The 24420-nt window shown below is 36.4% G+C and overlaps 1 protein-coding gene across 1 annotated transcript in view; it reads left to right on the top strand.

Annotated features, from left to right (window-relative positions):
- The window catches only part of LOC135141757 (3-hydroxy-3-methylglutaryl-coenzyme A reductase-like), a 30378-nt gene that overhangs the window by 5134 nt on the left and 824 nt on the right, over window positions 1-24420 (top strand). Inside the window, exons 2-12 of the mRNA XM_064073159.1 lie at window positions 16305-16496; window positions 19132-19246; window positions 20190-20277; window positions 20327-20517; window positions 20574-20680; window positions 20753-20895; window positions 21118-21228; window positions 21282-21496; window positions 21546-21886; window positions 21939-22180; window positions 24096-24380. Of these exons, the coding sequence (XP_063929229.1) occupies window positions 16305-16496; window positions 19132-19246; window positions 20190-20277; window positions 20327-20517; window positions 20574-20680; window positions 20753-20895; window positions 21118-21228; window positions 21282-21496; window positions 21546-21886; window positions 21939-22180; window positions 24096-24380 (2030 nt within the window). The remainder of the gene's footprint in view (window positions 1-16304; window positions 16497-19131; window positions 19247-20189; window positions 20278-20326; window positions 20518-20573; window positions 20681-20752; window positions 20896-21117; window positions 21229-21281; window positions 21497-21545; window positions 21887-21938; window positions 22181-24095; window positions 24381-24420) is intronic.

The raw sequence follows: 24420 nt of genomic DNA, 5'->3' as shown, positions 1-24420 counted from the left end.
AATAAATTTTGACGCAGACAGTAGATACACAGATAGACAGAAATGGGAGACCTATTTTTTTGTATTCTAGGGGTCATGAAATGGCGAAAAAGATTATAGCAGCCATTCGCCAAATGGACCTTATTGGAATACTTTCTTAGCTTCGCTCGGGTATAACAATCAATGAAATATCAACGAGAGCGCTCTGAGTAACTCATCCTGTATAATGTTATAGTTTCCCCAGTTCTAATTCGGTTTTACGGTGTGTAAAAGTTAACTTTCTTAACAATAGATTACCAGTGCCGGTGATGGGACAGTCATAAATAAGGATTTAACCGTGCCGTTACCATTATACTATATAATGGTTTACAAAATGGGTTACTATTATAAAACCGAATTAGAACTGGGCAAACTATAATTACACATCCTACCAAAATTTTGATTTTTAATTTTGGCGTTTTGTCGTTTTAAACAAAGTTTTTTTTTGTAAATTGTTCTAAGCTAAGTAATAGCAAGTACGAAAGTGTAATTTTATGGCTTGTAAGAGTTTAGATTTATGAAAATAGTGACATGGAAACAAATTTGGCCATAATTTGAGCACATTAAAAACCCTATAAATTATTCTCGAAGGTCTTGACCAACGTTGGAAAAGTTGTTATTGCTGTGATTAATTAATTTGACAGTTTTAAATAATGTCAAAAAGCTCCTTGAAAATTACCTTTGATTACTGATATCAACAAGTTCAAGTCTTTCTCTATCTTTACTCGAGCAACACGTTACGCACACCCGCGGCGCCGAAAACCTGTCAATTTTTTCCCGCCAAGATGCAATAATGTTGGCGAAACGCGTCGAAATTTGCGCCAGTTTTTGCCGGTGCTGCGGGTATGCGTGACGTGTTGAAAATTTGGCCAACGCAATCGGCGACACTACACAAAAGCGCGAAAAAACATCAGTGTGCGGTTTGCGTTTGCAAATGATCCTTATTAAAAATTTCACTAGCTCGCATTTTCACCACATACTCGAACGACGCGAGCGCATGATTAGTAAACAGTTTTTCGAGCCCGTGTAGGCTGAGTTTTTCCGATGACACCACTTTTTGCAACCAAAGCTAAATAAATAAAACGTTCATCCTCGGATTTTCGTCGCGCGGATTAATTCCCTCCGCGACATCGCCTCTCGCCGAGAAATCTCACACTGCGACCACTTCAGTTAGCATTAATTTCGTTTTAATTTTGATACATGCTGTACACGTGTCCTGAAGGACTTGTTCATCCTGAAACTTGCATTTCCGAATAAAGCCGAACAACCAAACGAGGTCCTTTACCAAAGCATGCTTTGTGAAAGAGAGAACTTGGGTATCAGTCAGTCCTCAACTTCTCAGATGTGTTAGTGCCGCCACTCTCACCATCGCATCGGTGAAAACTCGTGCTCTCTTGGAAATAGTGCTTCGTATACTGTAAGTTCCAGGTAATTTTTTTCTAGAATTTAGTAAGTCACACAGTTTTATTTATTTATTTTTTTTTTCATTTGATTACATCACGGAAAAACAGAGAGAAAACGCTTGAATTAATTTCACTCTCGTGCGCGCTTTTTTTGGGTTCATTAACAATTTGGTAAAAGTGATCTGAAATGGGTTTGATGAACCGTGTGAAGAGCGAATTTTTATGTTTTATAGTTGAATTTTGTACATTATGTGGATACTAAACGTGAACTCATCTCAACTGCACGTGTCTGTGCATATCTACCATTCATTCTCTCTAATAGAATAGTAAACCACATAAATTCTTTAAATAGCTACCAGCATCCCGATTGCCAATTAATGTCTGCGCTAAAACAATATTCGTTCAAGTTTGTTAACGATAAACTTAACCCGGGTCGTTAACAATGCTTTCGCCACCCCTAAATTTCAATTATCCAAAAAAACACCAGCCAGTTTATTATTATTAATTGGTGAGACAATTTAGTCAATCTGTGATTTTATGGAGTTCCTCAGGGGTAAAGTCTCGAACCTGTTCATTTTTCTCTTTTCGTCAATGATATTCCGCCGCAGACGGGGTGGATCTTTCGATTTAGTTACAATTTTCAACTAAACCGGTCTCAACGTCCAACTCTCATTGAATTCGTTGTGTGAAAAAAATCCAATACACCGAAATTTTAAAAAATATATTTTTAACCGAAAAAACAAAAATTTTTCTGCTAAAAATTAGTATATATTACAAGAAATGAAAAATTATAGTCAATTGTATTATATGAGTAACTATAATTTTGATTTTTTGTTTTTTGAAATTTTTAACTTAAAAAAATGTGAAATGTTACAAGGAATGAAAATTTCTGAAGCAAACACACAATTTTTTTAAACGTTTGTGCTGATTTAAATTTTCAAAATAGTATTTTTTCATTTTTCAACTCGTTCTGAAACTTAAATTTGTCGTTTTCTATCTTCACATTTCGAATTTATTGCTTGTGTGTCTGACATTGTCATTCTAGATATGATATAGTGAAAATTTGAAAGTCATCGCGATATAAATATTTCGATGAGTTGGTGAGATAACTTGATCATTATTTATTACGCCAAAGAAATCGTAATCCTATTAATTAATAGTCAAATCTGAGATTGTGTGGAGTTCCGCAGGGGTAACGTCTCCGACCTGTTTCTTTTTCTCTTTTCGTCAATGATATTCCGTCGCGTATGTTACAAGAAATGAAAATTCTTGAAGCAATTTTTTATTGCGACTTTTATTTTAAACGTTCCTAGTATTTGTGTTTTTATTTCGGATTTATTGTTTATGTGTCTGACATTGTATTACGATTGTAGATATGATATATTGAAAATTTGAAAGTCACGCGATATGATTTGATAAGTAGTTAAGTTCACGATAGTAGGTGTAGTCCATATTTTAAAAATCATACAGGGTGTCTCACCACTCACGGTTAGTTAAAAATGATCACAATTTTTGACATTTAAATTCGAAAATGTTACCAACAATAACCTACAAACACCGCTTTTTCTTAATATGTTTACAAATATATTTTTTTGTGTGTCAGTAATTTAAATTAATTACTTGTAATTACAAAATCTGCTGACCACAGGCACAATGGTCGGAGTTGAAGCGACCTTCAACTACATAAACGTTGGAAAGGTATTCTATACCGATTGATGGCAGTGGTGGGCTCTTTCACTTTAATTGTATGTCATCCTTCATTTTTATTTCATGTTCCTTATGTCATTAATTACGTAAATAGCAAATTAAAAAAAGCCGGAACATGATTAAAAAAATGTCTCAACGAAACCAAGTTTGCGAGCTCAAGGGATACATTTTTACTTTTCGGTTGTAAAATTTTATTAGTGTGTAATAATAAGTTTTTGAAACGTTATTTGATATTGGCACGGCCTACTCTCTATCGAACTGTAAAACAAAGAGTGAAAGATCAAACGCTGTCCTAATGAAAATGGGGTGAGTCCTGATAAGAGTTTGGATTTGCCATCACGTTCTGCATAAGGGCGATAAAAACGACGGGAATTAATTGGATTAACAGCGTCGAGACGTCAATTTTTGGGACGCAGACCCTTTCGTCCGACTAAGATAATAGAGCACAACAATGGCTGTCTTGGCAAATCCATTCGACTTTGTCTCCGTGCGATTTATTGTTAAATAAACGTGACATCATTCACTTGTGCGAGAAAGAAATTCAATAATTGGGGAAACCCTCTTGCTTTTACGACTTCTAAGTACGCTTACATTCGCTGCATTTGAATCTGTGTTGATTAGTTCGGGGAAAACCTGGTGAGACTGAAAAGTCGGTGACAATACGCTGACTTCAGTCCGTGCAGTGAGTGGCCGGTGTATGTCCGCGCTAGTTTGAAAAAATTACAAAAAATATGAAATAATCAACAAAGGTTATCTTTGAAATTCGCCGCTATCACACAGTAAGTTTTTTTTTAAACGTGCGTCAGTTGTTCGAAGTCTTGTGTTTTAATATATACAAGTATGTCCTGTTTGCACTTGGAATTAATATTTTGAACGACCGATAATATTGTTTGTTATTTTTTTACGACTTTGGTATCTTATCATTTTAGCATTTTAGTTTTTTTGAATTAATCGTCCGATAGTTTTTAAACGCACCGCTTTAATTACCTGTTTAACGTAGTTTCTCGCGTTCTCACTCGATGCTTTCACTGTATTTTTATTCAGTTATTTAATTTCATAGCTTTTGTTGTTACTATTAATTTTTGTAGGTCACTGCAACCAATTTAGCCGTAATCACATGTAAAGAAAAATTTTCACTTTTAATGAATTTACACTCCGACAGTTCGAATTGAAACGTTCAGTATATACACTTTTTGTGGTTGTTAACCTAGTTGTTGGGAATAATTTACCGCATAAGTGGTTTTAATGCAGAAAACTTCATTTTAGTTAAGCGCTTTTTCGTATTTTCAAAAATAATTAATTATTTGTACGAAAGTGTCGGTCTGTCGTTTCCGTCCGTCTGTCTGTTGGTGACGGTGAATGATTGAAATACTAGGAATCAAAAGAGGAATGAGACGGAATTCATTGTTTATTTTAGGAGAGATGTGTCGCATACATAGAATCAATTATGTCAGTTGTTGTTTTGTGGGAAACCGCGACGGTAAACCACCGATTAAATATTTATGTGAAGTAAATTCGCAAGAACGCAAAGTAATGGGAAACTAAGCAGTTGTTCGGTTACAGAGTATAATTTTTACTTATTTGCCGCCACGAGTAAGAAATCTTGAATACGATAAAGTCGTTAAACTCTTGAACAAATTTCAGAATTAATTAAATTGATAGAGAGATTGTTGGGTAGAGTTTGCGAACAATTCAAATCAGGGCGGATGTTTTGCCTGCTTGTTACAGAAGTTCTCTTATTACCAAAACAATCGTAGCGGTTCTAAAAACCCCACATATGGTCATTTTTAATTTTTCGAAACAGTGTACAATTTTTAAAGTTTGAATTGAGCAACACAATGCAGACAAGCACGAATTAATCAGCAACGACACTATTATACATTGTGTTGTAAATACTTGGTGCTTAACTTTTGCGTAATAAATGTGAAACGTGCTTTAGAACAATATAACAATAGTATAACTGTCGTTGATGTAAATTTGCGTGAAAGTAATTATTGATTTTTGAAAAAATAGAAACGCTTGGTTGGTAAATGTGCAAACTCGGAAACAGAATTGGGAGCTGGGATTTTATACCAAGATTGTTGACAGTGGGATTTAGTAACGAGGGAAGATGTTTGATGGAGCGGTAGAGAAAAACAACACACCCGAAGAGTAAATGCAGTATGCTTGTATAATGATGAACTTAGAACAAGGCGATTAATTGAATTTAAATTGTTTGCCTGCCATTAGGGCTTTTCCGCAAGAGATTATACAGTATCCATTTAGTCCATTATTCCCAGCAAGTTTCTACTCTTCTCGTAAGCTGTGTTTTTACTTTCGGAGCGATAGCTGCGGAAAGTACCCTAATAAGAGGATTATTTTGACGAATATCTTAATTTTTTGACGTTTGGCATCTCCCAGAACACGAAAATGCGGTATTACGGTTGTTTTTTTCACCAAAAAGCTTATTAACGTGTAATCCCCTTTAACAAACTCGTGACGTCATCTCAAATTCGTTGGTTCTTGCGAAAATAAAAAATTAAAACGAAAAAAACGTGTGAAGTTGCTTTCACCACCTCAATTACCCCGTTTTTCATACCGATTCTGAAAAATCCATGCATGCACAAAGTTTTATTTACATGATCGTGTTTTTGTATTTATATTCGTCGGAAGGATTTATTTGCCGTCATAGTTTTCACGGAACCGTTTTTCTCAGTAAAAATAGGCTCCAGTCAGAACAGTTCTATTTTTTCCGAAGAGCTCGATTCTCGTTTGCGTACCGGGAATCGCTTTTCGTATTGATTCATCGCGTGAATTAAGTGAAACACTTTCGCAATGCATCCGAATTCCGGCATCCGCGAGCCATTATTAACAGTGTTACATCCTATTTGTCGCTACGGAATCGGAATGCTAAAGCGGCTCATTGTTATTCAGCAGCGTCGGCACGCACGGAGGTATGCGCATGCGTGCTCCCAATCTTGACCTGACTTAACCGATCCGCGCGGAATTCGGCGGACTATATTAAGATTTCGTGTAGACTAATTAAAAGAGCGCGGGTTTGGAATTGTTCAGAAATTTCAATGTAACCTTGTGGATTGCGTTACTAAATTGGCCTTTGACCCCAAAATGCAATATTGTTATTTATTGGCTATCACAAATCCATTTTCACGATATTTCCACTTATTGTGTAATTTCTACAAGTGGGCGCGTCGTCCGCTCGGACGTTTAATCAAAGAAACGATGAGATGACTAACAACGTTAATCCAATCCAATCAGTCGTCTAGGTAATGAATTTAGCTCGTTATTTTGTCGTTCTTGCCGATAACAGGCGTCCGGCGGACAGGGAGTTAAGTGGAATTTTAATCGGTGCGGTTGCATATTGTAATAATATTTACAATTACGCAACTGTGTGTAGTAATATTGATATTACTTAACAGGAGCGTCTGTGTTTTGTGAAAAGTACCGTACGATCGATAGTCGGAAAAATTTTGTATTAAGATGTTTAGTTAAAACTTGTGCTTCAAATTTATCGCACGTCGCGTTCTGGCTCCGTAACAAAAACCATTCGTTAATTGTCGTTTTTAAAGGCGCCACTATACAACATGTTGTTTGTCATCGGGTCGTAAGACTACTATAATGACATAATTGCGGCTTTAAATATACCACAGATCTGTATGTTATTTTTATATATCAAACATGAGCTTGTTGGTACTTAAATGTGGTACGTGAAACAAAAACAATTGTATTAAGACTTCAACTTGTCGGGTTAACACCTTGTCAAAAAAGACAAAATAAAAACATTTGTATTTCGAGTAATGAAGCTACTCGTTATCTTCTTAATGTAAGTAGTGGCATTACAAAGTCAGATCGAAGATTTATCTGTAGCTCGGTGATAAGTAGCTACACATGTCAGTTAGGTACTGAAATATGGTACGATTTATCAGATTACTGTGTTTTTTTAGCTCGTGGTTGAGGATAAGATTGCTCCTAGAAAAGAAACACATCGACGCTCTTCTATAATAAACTTATTATATTATTTTATAAGCAAATTAATTGACAGGTACCGCAGAACGTATTTAATTGTTTATTATTTCCGTGTTGCTTGTCGTGTCGTTTGCCCTCATTTCATGTCATCTGAAGTTGTTATATAAGCTCTTAAATAACAAGTTGTTCGATAATCCATACAAAAATCCATTCCTGTAATGTGTATTGTGAGTGCTTGGGTCATTCGCCGAAAGTGAGGTTAGGATCTCCTCAGAAACAATTTACAGTTTTGTTGCTGTCATGAAGTGCGTTCTTCTCCCAGTCTGATTATATTATATATGCGGAAAATCGACGGCCTTAGAAACATGTTACTTTTGTCCGAATCTATTTATTTAGATGCGCTAAACAAACTTTTGCAACAACATGTTTCCCAATTAGGAAGTAGGTACAGAATGTCCTCTAAATTTAAAATCAATTATGATTCAGCAACAAGGAATACACACTACAATACAAAATTTATACTTGAATTTTAATTATCGTTCTGAAGTGTGATAACGAATTTCAAACACCGGAAGATTGGAACCTCGCGAGTGTGAAACATTTTCAAAAAGCTATGCACCATGTTTGCGAGAAAGAGAGAGAGAGATATATATCTAAAACGACAACTTATCAAATCGAAAATCTAATCAGTAAATGCACTCACTGTGTGTTTTAATTTTCAAGAGTGTTGATAAGTTTCATAATTACGATACTCGAAGCATTTCGAGCCGCATGATGTAGACTCTCGCTACTGGCTTCAAGAAGTTCAATTTTAACACGAAATTCCTCGAAATAATCCGCTGCTTTACGGAAAAATTCAACAAAACACCGAGGATCGAGTATCCACTTGACGCCGTTTTATTGATCCGCGTTATATTAAATACCTTTGTATTTTGTAATAGGGTCAATTTGACGAGTGTTGAGTTTCAAGTTGACGTTTCCGTGTGTGTGTCTGTTGGTGGTTTTGTTAGGTTATTTCGGAAATTAGTGGAATGATTGAGTGGAGTGAAATCATAGCTGTACTTGAGATTATCGCGTCGATGGGAAACGATAACCTGAAATTGCCTGTTCATCCACACTAATATGTGTGTTAATCTAGTGATAAGTGAACACGGACACAACTTGGACTAGTTATCCCTCCTTAAAAAATCGATGAAGTCATCTTAAAAATGATTAAATACATGTTTTAAAAAATGTGGACCTGTTGAGACAAACATCACGATTTTGAAGCTGATATTTAAGTTAACCTTAATCGTGTTTGTGGATAGGTAACAACGTGAACTAGAACGGTCTACGAATTCAGTGTTCGTAATTGATCGATTTCTATCATTCTATTCTATCGATTTCTAGCTATCAATTTATCAAAAATGTTAGATAGCTTCTATCTGTCCGTATTATCTAATCGATTATCAAAACAATATGATATTCAAAACCATGCGCTGACTTATCAATATTCGAACGATTGATAATCGTTCGGTTAACGGTAACGCACGATCATTATCAAAACCGGAGTAGAATTAGATTATCAAAAAGTTATGTCTTGCAGATGGCGAGAGGGAAAGTGGATTGAAGGGTTAATTCTCAATTTCTCAAAGTTCAGGTGACAATATAGTTGTTATTAGTGTTACATTGTACGTATCAAATCGGTTGTATTTAAGAAGTTGAGGTATTTAGAATTTCGCTTTCCCACTCCACTGCTCGAAATAACTTTATTCCTATCAGCCGTCGCGCGATGGAAAACTCCGCGAAGAAAGTTTCTAATTTCCCTTTCAACGCAACAGCGTATTTGGCGTCGCTTGGCGATATTTTTTATTATTGTTCTTAATCATCATTCGAAAGTTATTTTTATTTACGCGGCGATCCGTTCAAGATTTTTTCACTTTCAGTTAATGGCCGAAGTTCACTTTTAACGCTCCCGCTTTTCTATTCGTTGTTTCCCATTTCTCTTCGGGTCGAGCGAGGTATTTCGGAGTGCGCCGTCCAAGTTTTATTATTTATTATCATTATGATAATTCGTGATTAAAAGTATCAGTCGGGGCACTGGCCGCGGAGAGAAAGTAGGCAACCTTGACTGATATTCCACTATTGCGCTATAAGTTTCGGTCGTATACACATCAGGACTCCCCAGGATGCTCACTTTTGTCAACATTAATAACAAAGACATTGAAGAATGACGCAACTGCCATGCGTTTGTTTTCGGCTTTGGAGTGTTATTAGGCATAATTCATTCGACAAATATTGCTAAAGCGAACCTTGTTTGACGGTGGACGGGAGGTCCTTAAATTGTCGGAAAGGATCGGCAGACCTGAAACGAAATTTCACAGAAAACCTTTTTCCTAGATTAGATGTGGACGAGCAAAAAACGCGATTTCTATAATGACATTGACATTGCCAACGCATTTATTGATTTAATATGGCTATTAAATACCTGCTCGTTGTAAAATTCGGTTGTGAAATCACTTTTCAGGTTGGTGAATGTTGATATTTCGTCTATTATTTTCGTCAGAAGAACTAACGACGCTGTTGCATTAAACATGCATTTTCTGTACCTTCAAGGTCGAAGCCCAGATGCGAGTGGACTAGCGATCTTATTTAGCAATATGCTATATAATATCACAAATCATTTAAACGATATATTCTACACGGTTTCTTAATTTTTGAAAAATCCGTCAAAATTGACATTATACACCGTTTTTCAAACGTATGGAATCAATACATCGCCCACAGTTCGTTAGCCATAATTCAAAAGCACCACTATCAATATTTAGTATCGAAAGTGAATACATGTCAGTTGCATTAGTGGAACGGTCTCTAATTAATTATATTCCGTTGCAGAGAATGCAGACGTGCATATTGGTTTCAAGCTTTTAGACACTTAATTTATCGTCTCGAATGATTTAACGACTTGCCAAATGTTGAAATTGTCATAACTACAAAGTTTTATCAAAAAACCACTACGAACTGTGGTTGAAACAAATCATTAAATTTTTTTTTTAATCGAATATGTTTAAAAGTGACAAGAGTTTATGTATTTCCGTTTAGATACATATGCATACTGTGACTAACTAGTTGATAACATGTTCTGAAGTTTCCAGAAGTAAAAAATTCCGCATTGATCGATTATCAGCAACTTACAGCAAACTATCGTTTTTGAAAACTAGATTTTGCCAACTAAATTCACTTTCCATCTCAGTTGAGTAAAAGACAACTTTTTGATAACCGGTAACCTCTGATACCACAATATGATTCTGATTCTTCTGATTTAGCATATGGTTAAAAGCACTTCCATTAAAACCAGAGATTGAATTATTCTAACTCTATTCCGGATTTAATACTGGATCATTTCGTAAGTCGCCGTTAAAAGTTGATAAACCGGGGCACTTGTATTGGGATACAAGTCGGTTTTGATATACGTATAGCGAGAATTTTGTTCATTTTGGACGATCGATTATTTTATATCTTCGTGTTTGTAAACCTAGTGAAAGAAAATACTTTTGATTCCGGTTCTGATAATCTACAGTGTCATACGTCTCGATTTAGAAGTCGATTATCAAAAGTAAATGTTTTTCACATGTTAAATCATTCGATATTATTGGATTATATCAAACGAGTAGAACAAAACATTGACACTATTTTGATAATCGATAATATTTCATTGAAAAATCGACGCTATCTAACGTACCGTGCAGAGATTTAATCTGTACCATTTTGTTGAGTAATAAATATTGAAAATCACATCTCACTGGTAAATTGAGTAAAAGACGTAACTCTTTGATAATCTAAACCGTCTAATTCATTATCAAACGTGAATGATTGTCAAATGTTGATTAATCGATGGAATTGGAATGGGGAAGGTTTTGAACCAATATATCAATTTACCAGTTGGATCGTTTTAGAAATCGATTATCAATTCAATAATCAATTAATACATGTTAATACATCGATTACAAAAAAATAATTGTTATTATAGTGTAGGTATAAATTAATCACTAATCAGTAATCTCTAACCACAAACATAAACACGATTAAGGTTAATATAAAATCAGCTTCGCTTGAGATCGTGCTGTTTGTATTATCAGCTTTTTAAATTTATATTAATGGTATGCTGTTCATATAATCTTTACTGGACTGGAAATATAAACTTAATTTAACAGCTTTTAATAAGTTTGGACCTCGTTTTTAAAGAATGAGAAAAAAAGCACGAATTCCTTCTTAATGATCGATAATATTTTAAAGACAGGTTATAACATGCAACTGATAATCTAATCTATCCTGTTTTTGATAAATCGACCGCTTGTGGAGTGGAATTGTGATTTTATGTAGCAATATGCTATATAATATCACAAATACAGTCATTTAAACGTTATTTTCTACACCGCTAATTTTGATTTTTTTTCTTAATTTTTGAAAAATCCGTCAAAGTGTCTTTAAAACGTATGGAATCAATATATCGCTCATAGTTCATTAGCCATAACTCAAAAGCACCACTATCAATATTTAGTATGGAAAGTGAATACATGACAGATGCATTAGTGGAACTGTAATTAATTATATTCTGTTGCAGAGATGCATACTTATTTCAGCGTTTCAAACACTTAACTTTATCGTCTTCATTAACTTAACGAATTGCCAAATGTTATATATTGCCCATGTCATAGCTATCAAGTTTTATCAAAAAACCCATAAAAACCGTATTTAAAGTAACCCATTTAAATTTTTGCAGTGCATTGATAAGGAGTTTTTATGTTATTTTCTTTTAGATACATATGCATACTATGATAACTAGTTGATAACGTATCCTTAAGTTTAAAAAAAGTAAGAAATTTCGCATGGTTTTATGACGAATCAAACTATCGTTTTTGAAAACTAGAATTTCTCAAATTTGATAGCAGGTGTTTTTCGTTTGTTAAATATTTTAAAAATTTTGATTACTCGAGAAAATCGTTTACGCTTTAGATTCCTGACTAATTTCACTTTCCATCTCAGTTAAGCGAAAGACAACTTTTTGATAATCGATAACGTCTGATACTACAATATGAGTTTCCTCTGATTTAGCATATGATTAAAAGCACTGAAATAGAGGAAAATCCATTAGAATGATCACCAGAGATTGAATTCTATTCCATTGATAAATCGACACACTTGGATTAGGATGATAAACCGTCAAATTGTTAGTTGTGTCAATTTTGATAATCGATTACTTTATATCTCTGCGTTTGCAAACTTAGCCAAAGAAAATACTTCTATTTCATTCCGATTTTGATAATCAATAGTGTCATACGTCTGGGTTTAGGTGAAGGTCGATTGCTAAATTATTATCAAAAGTAAATGTTTTTCAAATGTTGATCAATCGATGCATATCAAATTGTCAGGGTTACAATTATTAATAATCGATAGTTTTATACCTGTATCGATAATATTTCACTGCCCCATTTTTGTGTCTCTCTTTAAAAATGGATTATAGAGTAATGATCAAAACTCGGTTACTTTTTTTAGGAATAAACTTTCAAAATCACATCATACATCTCGTTTAAACGTCGATTACTGAATCATCATCAAATTTATCGGTTTAAACGCCGATTACTGAATCATTATCAATTTTTTTCGAATGTTGATTAATCGATGAAAGTGGAATCAGGAAGGTTTTGAATCCATTGATACTATTTTACCGAAAGACGTAGTATACTAATCTGCTTCTTTTTTGATAAATCGCCGGTTTTAGAAATCGATTATAGTTAAGATATCACCGTTATCATTTATTATTTAAAATATTGATTGATTAAATCAATTAAAGGACAAAATTCAATTTTGAAACTGATTTGTTAGTTTAGCAATTCGTTTCGATTTAATCGATTATGAATTTTTTTTATTATAGTGCAGGTATAAATTAATCAGTAATCACAAACATCAACACGATTAAGGTTAATATAAAATCAGCTTCGCTTGAGATCGTGCTGTTTGCATTATCAGGTTTTTAAATTTATATTAATGGAATGCTGTTCTTATAATCTTTACTGAACTGGAAATATAAACTTAATCGACGAAAATCGATTACACAGTGCTAAGAGAAACAATAAATTTAACAGTTTTTGGTAAGTTTGGACCTCGTTTTTATAAAATGAGAAAGAAAGCACGAATTCCTCTTTTAATGATCGATAATATTTTAAAGACATGTTATAGCGTGTGCTGACAATTTAATCAATCCTGTTTTTGATAAATCGATCGTTTGTCAATTTGTAGCTTTTTTTTGATACAAAAAATCTAAGATTTCAGTTATTATTTAACTTACCAAGAGTACTAAGAGTATCGATTTTGAAATCGATTATGTTTTTCATAAATTGCTTTAGTTAAAAATAGACGGTTTAGTATCCGAATATCAATTAACATAAAAGGCACAACTTTTTCTGATATAGTCGATTATCTAATATAATCGATGAAATATGGATGAATAGTCTTTGCACAACAAGTTCTTAAAATAGAACATAAAAGCTCTTTTACTCTACTTTTTACCCAATACCACCTTGAACTTGAGCGGAAAACTTTGAGTAACTGGTGATGTTGAAATGAATGAAGTTCCTAATTAAGCATAATTAACGAATTACCATACTTAAGGAACACAATTTTGTTACGTTATGATATCGTAAAATCACGAATGTTGTAATATATAGCATATTTAGAACGACCATAAGTACGAATTGTGTCACTCACAAATTTAGATTTTTTTTTTTAAGTAAGTGCAAATCATCATCAGTGCGTTGACCGAATCGTGGCATTCCGTGAACCCCATCATTGATTTGATAATAAAATAAGATCGTCGCAAGTGATTAGATGATACATTGTTAATGTGAAAGGTGTATGTAATAATGGTCACGCATGAGAAGAACCCAATGTCGCGACATCCTGACAGTGTGACCACCTTTAAAAGTCTTTTGTTCCTAAGTCGTTACGGCGGGGTCATTTTCAATCTCCGAACGGATGAATTATCTATGATGTAATTCAAAACTGATAACTTATCTGTTATGTAATTTAAAAGTGACGACTTAGGACAGATCCTCCAATGCAAGGCATTTTTACGGCATGAATGGATTCAGATGTCGTTGATACGTGAACGTCGGTGTGATTTCATCAGTGTGGATTTGAAGCGACTGAAGAATATTGAAACGTTAGTGGATGTCATTTGTGAGTAATTTAGAGCACTTGCTGTTGCAAGTTTCATTTGTCGAACTCTGAGGACTTTTCTCTTCCTGGTAATTAACATTGGGTGCAGCGGCTTTGATGACTAGGTACTTGATTTATCTGAAATCGGATCAAGCATCCTGAAAAATACCTACCTCGTGCATTTTCAAGAATTCGAACATCGTTACCAAGCAATTCCTCATCAGTTTGTCTTGGAAAAGAATGATGATGATTTTGTTGTGATATTGTCATTGCTCTCAATACAAATTATCAATTAGTGTGGGTATTATTCGAGGATGAACATCATTGCAAAAACGGGCTTCATAAATTTTAGCTCATTTAAGACAGCAGGTTCTGCGGAAAACCTGTCCACTGTGTTTTTTATGACTGTGTTGTCATACTTTGGTTACAGAGATTACCCGTAAATACATGTTCCATTAACCCAATATGTAACATTTATGATGTCTGTTTGCCGCTTACCTTCAAAATTATATTTACTACAAACCACAAATTAGCGTGTAATGTCATCTGACAATTTAATTAAGTATAATTCCTATTCCAACGAGGCGGCAAACGTCAGCGCCTTGTGGATCGTACGATTATAGTCACTTTTTTTCTGAAAGGACGAACGACTTAGTTACTACTTAAGTGAAAAATCGTGCACAATGTGTTTGTTGGTGTAAATACTTGGTGCACCCACATTAGGTAAGGTAAAAAGTATAAGCGTTCGATTGACCCGTTTGCATGGAATTGCGTAAGTTGAAATGAATCGAAGTTCAACTATAATTCAGCTGTTCATTTATTTTGGATTTATAGCCCTTCGGTTGCGCTCTCATTAAAAATAATCCCGTATTTACGTTAAAACCGTGTCATGTACACGTATGATGGCTACAGAAGGCTCTGCGCCAATTTGTAGCTATCGATTTTGACATCAACTAATGGAATCTACTTCCCTAAGATCAATTAATTTATGAACATATTTTGCTGTTGTAATCTATCGACGTTCATTAATTACCGACTAAATTCAACAACAATACACCCCATTATCAATCAAACTACCAGATTAATTTTACAAAAAAACGCTACAAATGGTTTAATCGATAGAGAAACCGTCTCAATGTCAAGCTTTGGCCAGATTTCGGCAATTTGACATTTACCTCAAACGGCGTTTCGTAAGTCGTTCTCATTACCTACATCACAATTCGGACTTTTTTTCACTGTCAATTTCGTGTTGCACAAATCTTGCAACATCTTAATGTGTCTGTCAAGGCCTCGGATTAACGCGCCGCTCGGATTCGTCTCGGCGGATATGTGTCTGAATTTTTACTTGTTGTGTCTGTCGCGTCTTTTTATGCGTATTTAAAACTCCATATTATTTTTAATCGCGCGGAATGTCTCCTTCTGACTTTCGGCAAATCCAATTCGATACGCCGGAATGCGCTCGAAAAACAAAAATCCAATACGAAGCGGAATTCGCGATTCCATATTTGTTTCCGGTGGCAGTTTTGATGCTCGATCGTGAGATAAAGTAATCGCTCGCGAGGTTTTTAGATGGAATCTGCGTTTCAACGGGATTTACAAGCAAACCCTTAAAAGCTTTTTGACTTTTTTATGAAAACATTTTTGTTTTAATATGAGAGCCCGCAAATTCCGCCTGGGGTATCCGATCTGGCTCCTTCTGACAGGATCGAATTTTAACCAGGTTCGTTCAACATCGGGTTAGTACTCACAAAGGACATTTGTTGACATTGTACCGTAATTTTCAACATTTTCATTATTTGGATATGTGTTAATCGATACTGTGTTAAATAGATTTACTATTGTTGTATTCATCACTTGTTTTGCATCAACTGGCGTTCCTCAAGGATTCAAGCAACACCAATTGTTTTTTTGTTTTATTTCAGTGACTAGTGTAGTTTTTTTTGTTGGTTTTATTTTATCCCTTTGTGATTATTTGTGTTGATATAGTAGTAAGTTTTGTTTTTTTTTTATTTGCAGGAGACGATTCACGACTGTTACACGATGACGACACGGTTATTTCGCGCGCATGGGGAGTTCTGTGCGACGCATCCCTGGGAAGTTATTGTAGCCACACTCACCCTGGCAGCATGTATGTTGACAGTTGATCAGCAACAGCCGGCACCACCCCCTAAACCACCCCTCCGACATTGTGCAGAATGTCTCCATGAGGTATTTCTTCATATAACGTAATCACAATGGAAACTTACTTAAGTAACATTGTATGAAAGTTGGGTCAGTAAACTAAATAAAACCCAAATTGTTCAGTCCGGAAGCTAGTCCACCAATTTTCGCTTTCAAAGTTTAATATATACAACGTAATCGCAAAAAAAGTGCAAGTAGGCCGTGGTCGTAAACCTCCAGTCGTCCATTTCCGTCACATGCGTCATTCGTTAACCTCAAAACACAGTGACATGCCGCTCGCTCGCAGAATCGCCAACCCAATCTTTCTAATCACGGCCTACCCTGCACATCGGAAATTACATTTGCGCACAAGTAATTGCATTGGACCCGTACTTTTCCGGTGAAACGTCAATTAAGGTTCAATATGGCGAGCGAAAAATTGAATTTTTCGGCTGCTAAATTGTTCCAGGACTAGAGCTTTCCTCACGTCATTTATCATTTTTAAAATTTTAAGCGCGCCGGAGCCGGTTCGCGACAGGTGCTGTTATAAATTGAGTTTTAGTTAATTATTTTAAATCGAATTGGAAGTTTTCTTGCACAACACTATTTTCAATGAACCGCACTTGGCATCAATTGCAAAAATTAAGAATACGCTGGGAGAAAATTGCACAAGAGCTTTTGCAATCTAACCTTGGAAACCTGAAAATTTTAATAATATCTAACGCTGTAATTATGGAGCGTCACTTTTCCAATTTTCTTATTTGGAAATTATGGGATTTTCAAGGTTGCGTTGCATAACGGTTTAGACGGTTTTGTTTGCGTTTTCAAGTGAAGTTGTCTTGTATATATTAATGTGTTACTACGTGGGCGACTTAACCAAATGTCATCGTGAAGTAGTTTCCAGTACGCCTAAAAATTTTTTCAGGGTAGTGTTGTACTGTTGGCTAACTGCAGATGCACAGAGGCAACCAATTTTTCCATTGTATCCAACCCTTCAACTGTTGTATTTTTCAGTCAAGAAGGGTGTGTTTTATCCTGGCGTGCGGTCGCAAATATTTTGATTTAGAGTTGGCTTTGAGTGACATTAACTGTCAATCGGACGGATCGAGGTTAACGCGGGTGTTTTAAATCAGTGCTGCCAGTAGCAGTGCGTTTTTTTCATCCTGTTCGAAATCGACATCTTTTCAACCACACGTTCGTATTTCTGGAATTGATAACAAACTCAATTAGAATCACAGATGGATTTTAGCGCATTCACGATATGACAGACATCACCGTACAAGTCTATTCGATATAGAACTCATCGAAGAATAACGTCTGTCTGTTCAATTCACTAAACCTCCCTTCGGATTGACAGCTAATTTGGCGTACCGATCATCCCCTACGACACTTATTATCCGTAGCGTTATCGTAAACTTCTCCCTTCCCAGGACTTAAGTTATTTAGCTTGTATAGGATCGGAATTAAAGATGTGCATTTGGAAGTTCTTTCAAGGATCGAGTTTCGTGGGTGTGTTTAAGCCGAACTCGTTGAACTGATCGCGTCTTTTTCTAGAATTATTTTCTTCGCGTTGTAAACTTACTTTCACTGCCAATGTCAACAAACGACGATCAACTTCTATTTACGTCTCGGCATTTTACGTTACTATCTCCGATGGAGAGTATTGTGCTAAATATTTTATAACAGCAACATCTGCATAACTAGTCGAAAGGGAAAGCTCGAATTAACATTTTTATAACAGAGATGAAGTAATTCTCGATTTGAATTTTTCACCATACGTGTTATTGTTTCGTCTCGTTGACACTGTGATTTACGCAAAGGGAGATATTTAATTACATATTTATCCGCTTGAATCACACTGTTTTAATCAACTCAAAGCCGACATCATACGCTTCATTAGACCGACGGTTAAAATGGGAATGTTTACATTCACACTACATGGCTAAATCGGTACAACTTCTATTGTTGTAATCAAATTTCTACCAGATTGAAAAACATGCAATACGTTGCGTTATCTGAGCTTGTGCCGTAACTGTTTGCCGTATGAGTTAAGGTAATTAGAGCCCAAGCAACCGCATTGCATGATTTTTCAAAATTTTGCACTTTACATTCATAAAACATGATCTTGCTGTCTCTCTCTAACACGTGGGATTATCGAGGTTTTTATTTTTTGGCGATTTGGCACGATTGCAGTAGCGCTGCAATTATGACATGTTTATTTGTGATAAACAAAGATTACGCTTATCAAAACCCACAAACGATTGTGATAATAGGCTCATTCATTTCCCACAATGTAGGTAATAGTTGTTTAACAGATAGGGTTTAAGTATGCGTTTGCTAATAATGTTATTGTTTGGATAAACGAGACTGGAGACCGTTTTTCGAAAAATTGTTTTTAAGTAAATATGAAAAGTACGCGAAGTTGGTGGGATCGATCGACGAACTCATCGTGGGTCCAATTTCTGGAATTAATATCCTTGAAGTACAAACATACCGATAGGCATTAATATAACGCATCCAGTTCGAACTACTTCCGAAGTTAATCTGACCCCTGTGCAAATATAGTATAGGTGGAAAATTAATGATAAAATTTAACCGGCACTTTAAAGTCGATGCTTTTGTGCCCATTTGTGCCTGACATATTGTATACAGTTTGCAGTTTCATTTTGTTTATCTTTTGTAGGCCGAATATAATGCTGCCGACGTGATTGTTATGACGCTAATTCGCTGCCTGGCCGTTCTCTACTGCTACTACCAGTTTTGTAATTTGGAAAAATTAGGATCGAAGTATATTTTAGGTAAGCGTTTCCCTTCCGTTACGAAACAAATCGACTACGATTATTCAAATGATTCGAAGCGACCTCTTTAATATTGCAATGGCAAAACGGTATCACCTCGTGCTTATTAAAGCATTACATTAGAATAAAGTAACGGCGAAAGTGAAGTGAAAATGATTCAAGGTTAAAGAATGTTGAGAGACACGGAGAAAGTATTGTTCGTCTCCCTACTACGAAAAATCGAAATTTTGAGGCGGTTCTCAAAAACAAGTGCGTCACCATTTCGAAACCATTAGTACGACAAGTTAAACATGCTCGCCTTCTATACATCTATTTTTGTTATTTTAATGAAAGTTTGTCTTCACATTTTTCGTGTACCGTATTGCCCAATCCGGTTCCACTCTTCACTCACCCTTTGTACATTGTTTGAATTAACTCTTCAATATCCCTATTAGTTTAGGCGAGAATGTCGAGTGTCAGTTCGTCTAGAGAAAATTTAAATTTGTCCTTGACACTTGGCAGGCACTTTAAATAGATCAAGGTTAAAGTTTAGGTTCTCTTAGCACAGATTTGTCATCGCCAAAGTGAGCGTTTTTTGAGTTACAACATAAAGATAACGGGTAGTGTAGGTATAGAGTGTTTCAAGTCATCGTGAGCTACGTCAACAATTTGGGAGTGTACTGCAAATTTCGACACCGAATGTACCATGACCTTGACTATATGCAATACGAGTTCTCATTGGTTGCTTGCCCAACAGACTTGTCAGATTTGTAGCTGTCAAGAGAGAGCGTTGTTTACAACCGTAAACATTCAACAGCCATTTGAACGACTTACAAATAGTTTGAAGATCTTATACTTGCTTTGTTTACTTTCAACGTCAATCTTGTTACTCGTTACCGAATTATAACAGTTCTTAACCCAACTGTCAAACATTGTCTAACTTTCATGAGTAAATTTGTTGTAGGTATTGCAGGATTGTTCACTGTTTTTTCGAGCTTTGTATTTACGTCAACCGTACTGAACTTGTTGCGGATTGATGTATCAGATTTGAAGTTAGTATTCGGTGGAATGAAAAATCCAATTTAAGAACGCGTGTTTTAGGGATGCACTGTTTTTCTTTCTTCTGCTGATCGATTTATCGAAAGCCGCGATGTTGGCTCAGACTGCTTTAAGCGCTTCTAATCAGGAAGAAGTTAAAAGCAACATCGCTCGAGGAATGGCCGTCTTGGGACCTACAATTACTTTAGATACCATTGTTGAGACTCTAGTCATTGGTGTTGGTACACTTTCAGGTATGAGTCGTGGTATCATGGTAAAGACGTGTAAAATTTTTTTGTGATTGTTACAGGTGTCCATCGCCTTGAAATGCTTTCGTATTTCGCATGCCTTTCTGTTTTAGTCAATTATATTGTGTTTATGACATTTTATCCAGCCTGTTTATCATTAATATTAGAGGTAATTAATCCACTTTTACTTAACCGCAAAGCGCTTGCGCATTCTTGACCCTACTCAACCGGCTGCTTTCAGTTGTCTCGAACAACAAATATTTATGGTAACAAACAATCCCTGATCGCACGAGCGCTGAAGGAGGAAGACCACAAATCGAACCCGGTCCTACAAAGGGTGAAACTTATCATGTCGGCAGGATTAATGTTGGTGCATGCTCGCAGGTAAAATGCTAATAACGCAGGAATATGAATGAATTTTTCTAAATGGGTCTTTTTTAAAACTCATTTGAATATTTAAAGGATGTTTAACCTTTTTCCGGCTATTTTTATCTCATTGTTGTCAAGTGTTAACATGAATGAATAGTAGCGAGAAGAAATTACTAGCCAGTTTAAACGAAACGGTGGTCTTAACACGTTTCTTATTCGGTGTGGTTCCACTTTCAGTCGGTGGCCCTTTAAAGAAGATGACGTGGACAATATCAGACCTTTAGTCGTCGAGCAGCACATGACTTTAAATCGCACGGACGACACAACCTTACACGAATATATTATGAAGTAAGTAGCACTAGACCAACAAACTCCAAGAGCTTTCAACACGCATATTCCAGATGGGTTACCGTTAGTGCGGACCATATCGTCATCTTGATCCTCTTGTTAGCGTTAGTAGTGAAGTTCGTATTTTTTGAAAACAAAGAAGACTTAGCGGAGCAACTCAGAGCACACGTTTACACGGGACCCGAGCCGAAAACAAAGCATAAGCAATTTAAAATGCCCCTAATAAAAACGCCGTCGTTCTTCTTAAGCGGCGACGGGAACGACGAAGGTATATCTTATTAGTGTGACAAAATACCCTTCTCACATCGGTGTTGTAGACGCAACATTCGAAGACAAAGAAGTTCAGACAGATATTGCACGTTTCGAGCCTGGCTCTGAAAAATCGTTAACAGAAAACAAGGACGCGTCCGTGAAGGCATGCAGAAGCATAGAGGAATGTTTGAAAATATACAACGATACCAATTTGGGCGGTGCAGTGCTGAGCGACGACGAAATTATTTTGCTCGTTCAAAACAAACACATCCCTGCCTATCAAATCGAGAAGGCCGTCGATGATCCCGAGCGAGGCGTAGGAATCCGAAGGAAAATTTTGACCGTCGACGGAAAACTTTCCGGGGCTCTCACAGATTTGCCATACAGAAATTACGATTACGGCAAAGTATGTAGCGTGAATTTTAATTCAATCATTATTGTGTTATGTTTTTCGTTAGGTAATGGGGGCGTGTTGTGAAAACGTTATCGGTTACATGCCAGTGCCCGTCGGGTTCGCAGGACCTCTAAATCTCGACGGACGCCACGTATACGTGCCGATGGCCACGACGGAGGGATGTCTGGTCGCGAGCACCAACAGGGGCTGTCGGGCGCTGATGGGCTGCGGCGTCACCAGCAGAGTGGTAGGAGACGGCATGACGCGAGGGCCAGTCGTCCGGTTCCCTTCCATCACCAAAGCCAGGTCTGTAGACACTTTCACGCAATAAACACATTCCCAAAACCAAGGTTACCGCATTGGTGCACCTCTTTTAAAAATTATTCTGCTAGCCCGTTTGGGACCGGACACACACTGTCATCCCGGACACATACGTCAACTTAAAGTCCCACAGTGACTTTCTTTAGGTAGTAGTGACCTTTAGGTACCCAATTTGATTATCCAGCGTTTCTCGACCCGCCGGAAATCTCCGGGTATCTATATTATGAATGAGAAATCCTTCTCGGTATTTCCTTCTGACCCGGGAACATGATCTAGTCTAATGACCTGACTTTTCCCACCTTTGTGTCTTTGAAGAGGGATTACATCGTCTTCCAGAACTTATTTTCTTTCTAGTGGTCCCTTTTTGAACTTGGCGTCCCGTAGAATTTATCGGTATCCGCATATCGTTTAGTACTTCATTCGCTTTGTAATAAATTACCCTACTCGCTTCACCTTTTCAAGTTATTCCGAGACCTTTTTTTCGTATGGACCCTCTTAAAGGGACCATAGCGAAATTCTTTTGGTCCCTCGGGTCTAAGATAGAACTTTGACAACTTTGTTTCTCTTGAGGTGGCCTTTGTTAGATTGGCGTCCCGTGGAATTTCTCGGTACCTCGATATATTTAAGTCCAAGACCTAACTCTTGGTACCTCATTGAATTTATAATAAAGTATCCTACCTTCTCAGGTCTGTATCTTTCCCGTTTTGCTTTTCCAGCCGTTTCCCAGTTTCCCCGGGACCTTTTTTTCTTAAGGACCCAGTATTCTCTTGGTCCTTTTGCAAATTCAAGTTTCTAGACCGTAACCGTTTTATGGTCCTCCATTCCCAAGTCATTTGACGACGTTTTTGATAACTTTTCCGGAATTCCTGTATTGCTTTGCTTGTTTTATTTGTACACACCGTATATGTTACTCAAGTCTTGGTTCAAGTTAAACGCGTCTGCCAGCGACAATATGCATTATCGTCTTCGAAATTACTTAAACGCAGCCAGCTTTCGCTTCTCATTTAGGTCGAGTGTGTTCCACCAGCTTGGATATTCTTTCCGCTCTATTATGGAATTGCTCTTCGCACTGCCATCATGTTTTTTCCTTTATGTGCAGTAATTTGTGCAAGAACGAATTGTAAATACCAACCCTTTACATATATTGATTTTTAGTCGAAATTAAAGTAAACGAACGTAGATTGTGTTGTCAGATCTGAGCTATCTGTCATGTGACTGGGGGACTGATTTTTCGAAAGCAATTAATTATAGATGCATTGAACTTGAATCACATTAGCCTTTGATGAAGAGGGTGATGGATGAAAACACTCGAGATTATATAAATTAGTTGAGTTCTTAATGGTATAAACAGGGTGGCGACTGCTTCAGACTTCGATTTTGTGTACACTTTTTTATAATATGCATTGCTTAACAATCGTGTAAACTGTTTGTTTTTGATGTTAGACACATTGTTCGCGAACAAAGAGAACAACACAGTGATCCGAGTGGAAGTTGCAATCTATAAATATCTTAACGCGTGTAATTTTCAACCGCATCCAGTAAAAGACTTAATGATTTCGGAGAATACCACACAAAGTTGGTGCTAAATCTGCAATAAGTGTTAATTCTAGTTTTTTGTTTGAAAGTGTAACTTATTTAAAATTATACAATAAAATATTTGTCTTTGTTGACGTCGGTTATTCCTAAGAAAACCACAAATTTTATGCAATATGTACTCAACACATATTATGGTGGATTTAGCAATTATTGTTACTATTGTTAACAAATATGTGGAATTAATTTGATTATCGGAGAAGCTATTTGTACAGGACCACAAGTGTGGTGATTCATTTTGCCGAAACTGAAGAATTTAGAGTCCCTGTCGGACTTATAGGTTATATATGGTCTGATACTTTTGCAGTGAAGCCATGCACTGGATGAAGTGCCCCCAAAACTTCGAAACTATGAAGCAACAATTCGACTCCAGCAGTCGGTTCGCAAGACTGTCCAAACTCTTGATAAGAATAGCCGGTCGGCACTTGTTCGTGCGGTTCGAAGCCCAAACCGGGGACGCCATGGGCATGAACATGGTGTCGAAAGGCACCGAGATGTCGCTGAAGTATGTCCAGAAGCAATTTCCCGAAATGGAAATCCTCAGTCTCAGCGGCAACTTCTGCACGGACAAGAAACCCGCCGCCGTCAACTGGTAATCGTCCTCCAGGCTCAATTACGCGAGATTAATGTAA

The sequence above is a fragment of the Zophobas morio genome, unplaced genomic scaffold, assembly GCF_036711695.1.
Source record: "Zophobas morio isolate AGI-343-1 ecotype UQ-CSIRO unplaced genomic scaffold, CSIRO_AGI_Zmor_V1 ptg000044l, whole genome shotgun sequence".
Classification (NCBI taxonomy): domain Eukaryota; kingdom Metazoa; phylum Arthropoda; class Insecta; order Coleoptera; family Tenebrionidae; genus Zophobas; species Zophobas morio.
This window is presented reverse-complemented; position numbering and strand designations above follow the sequence as displayed.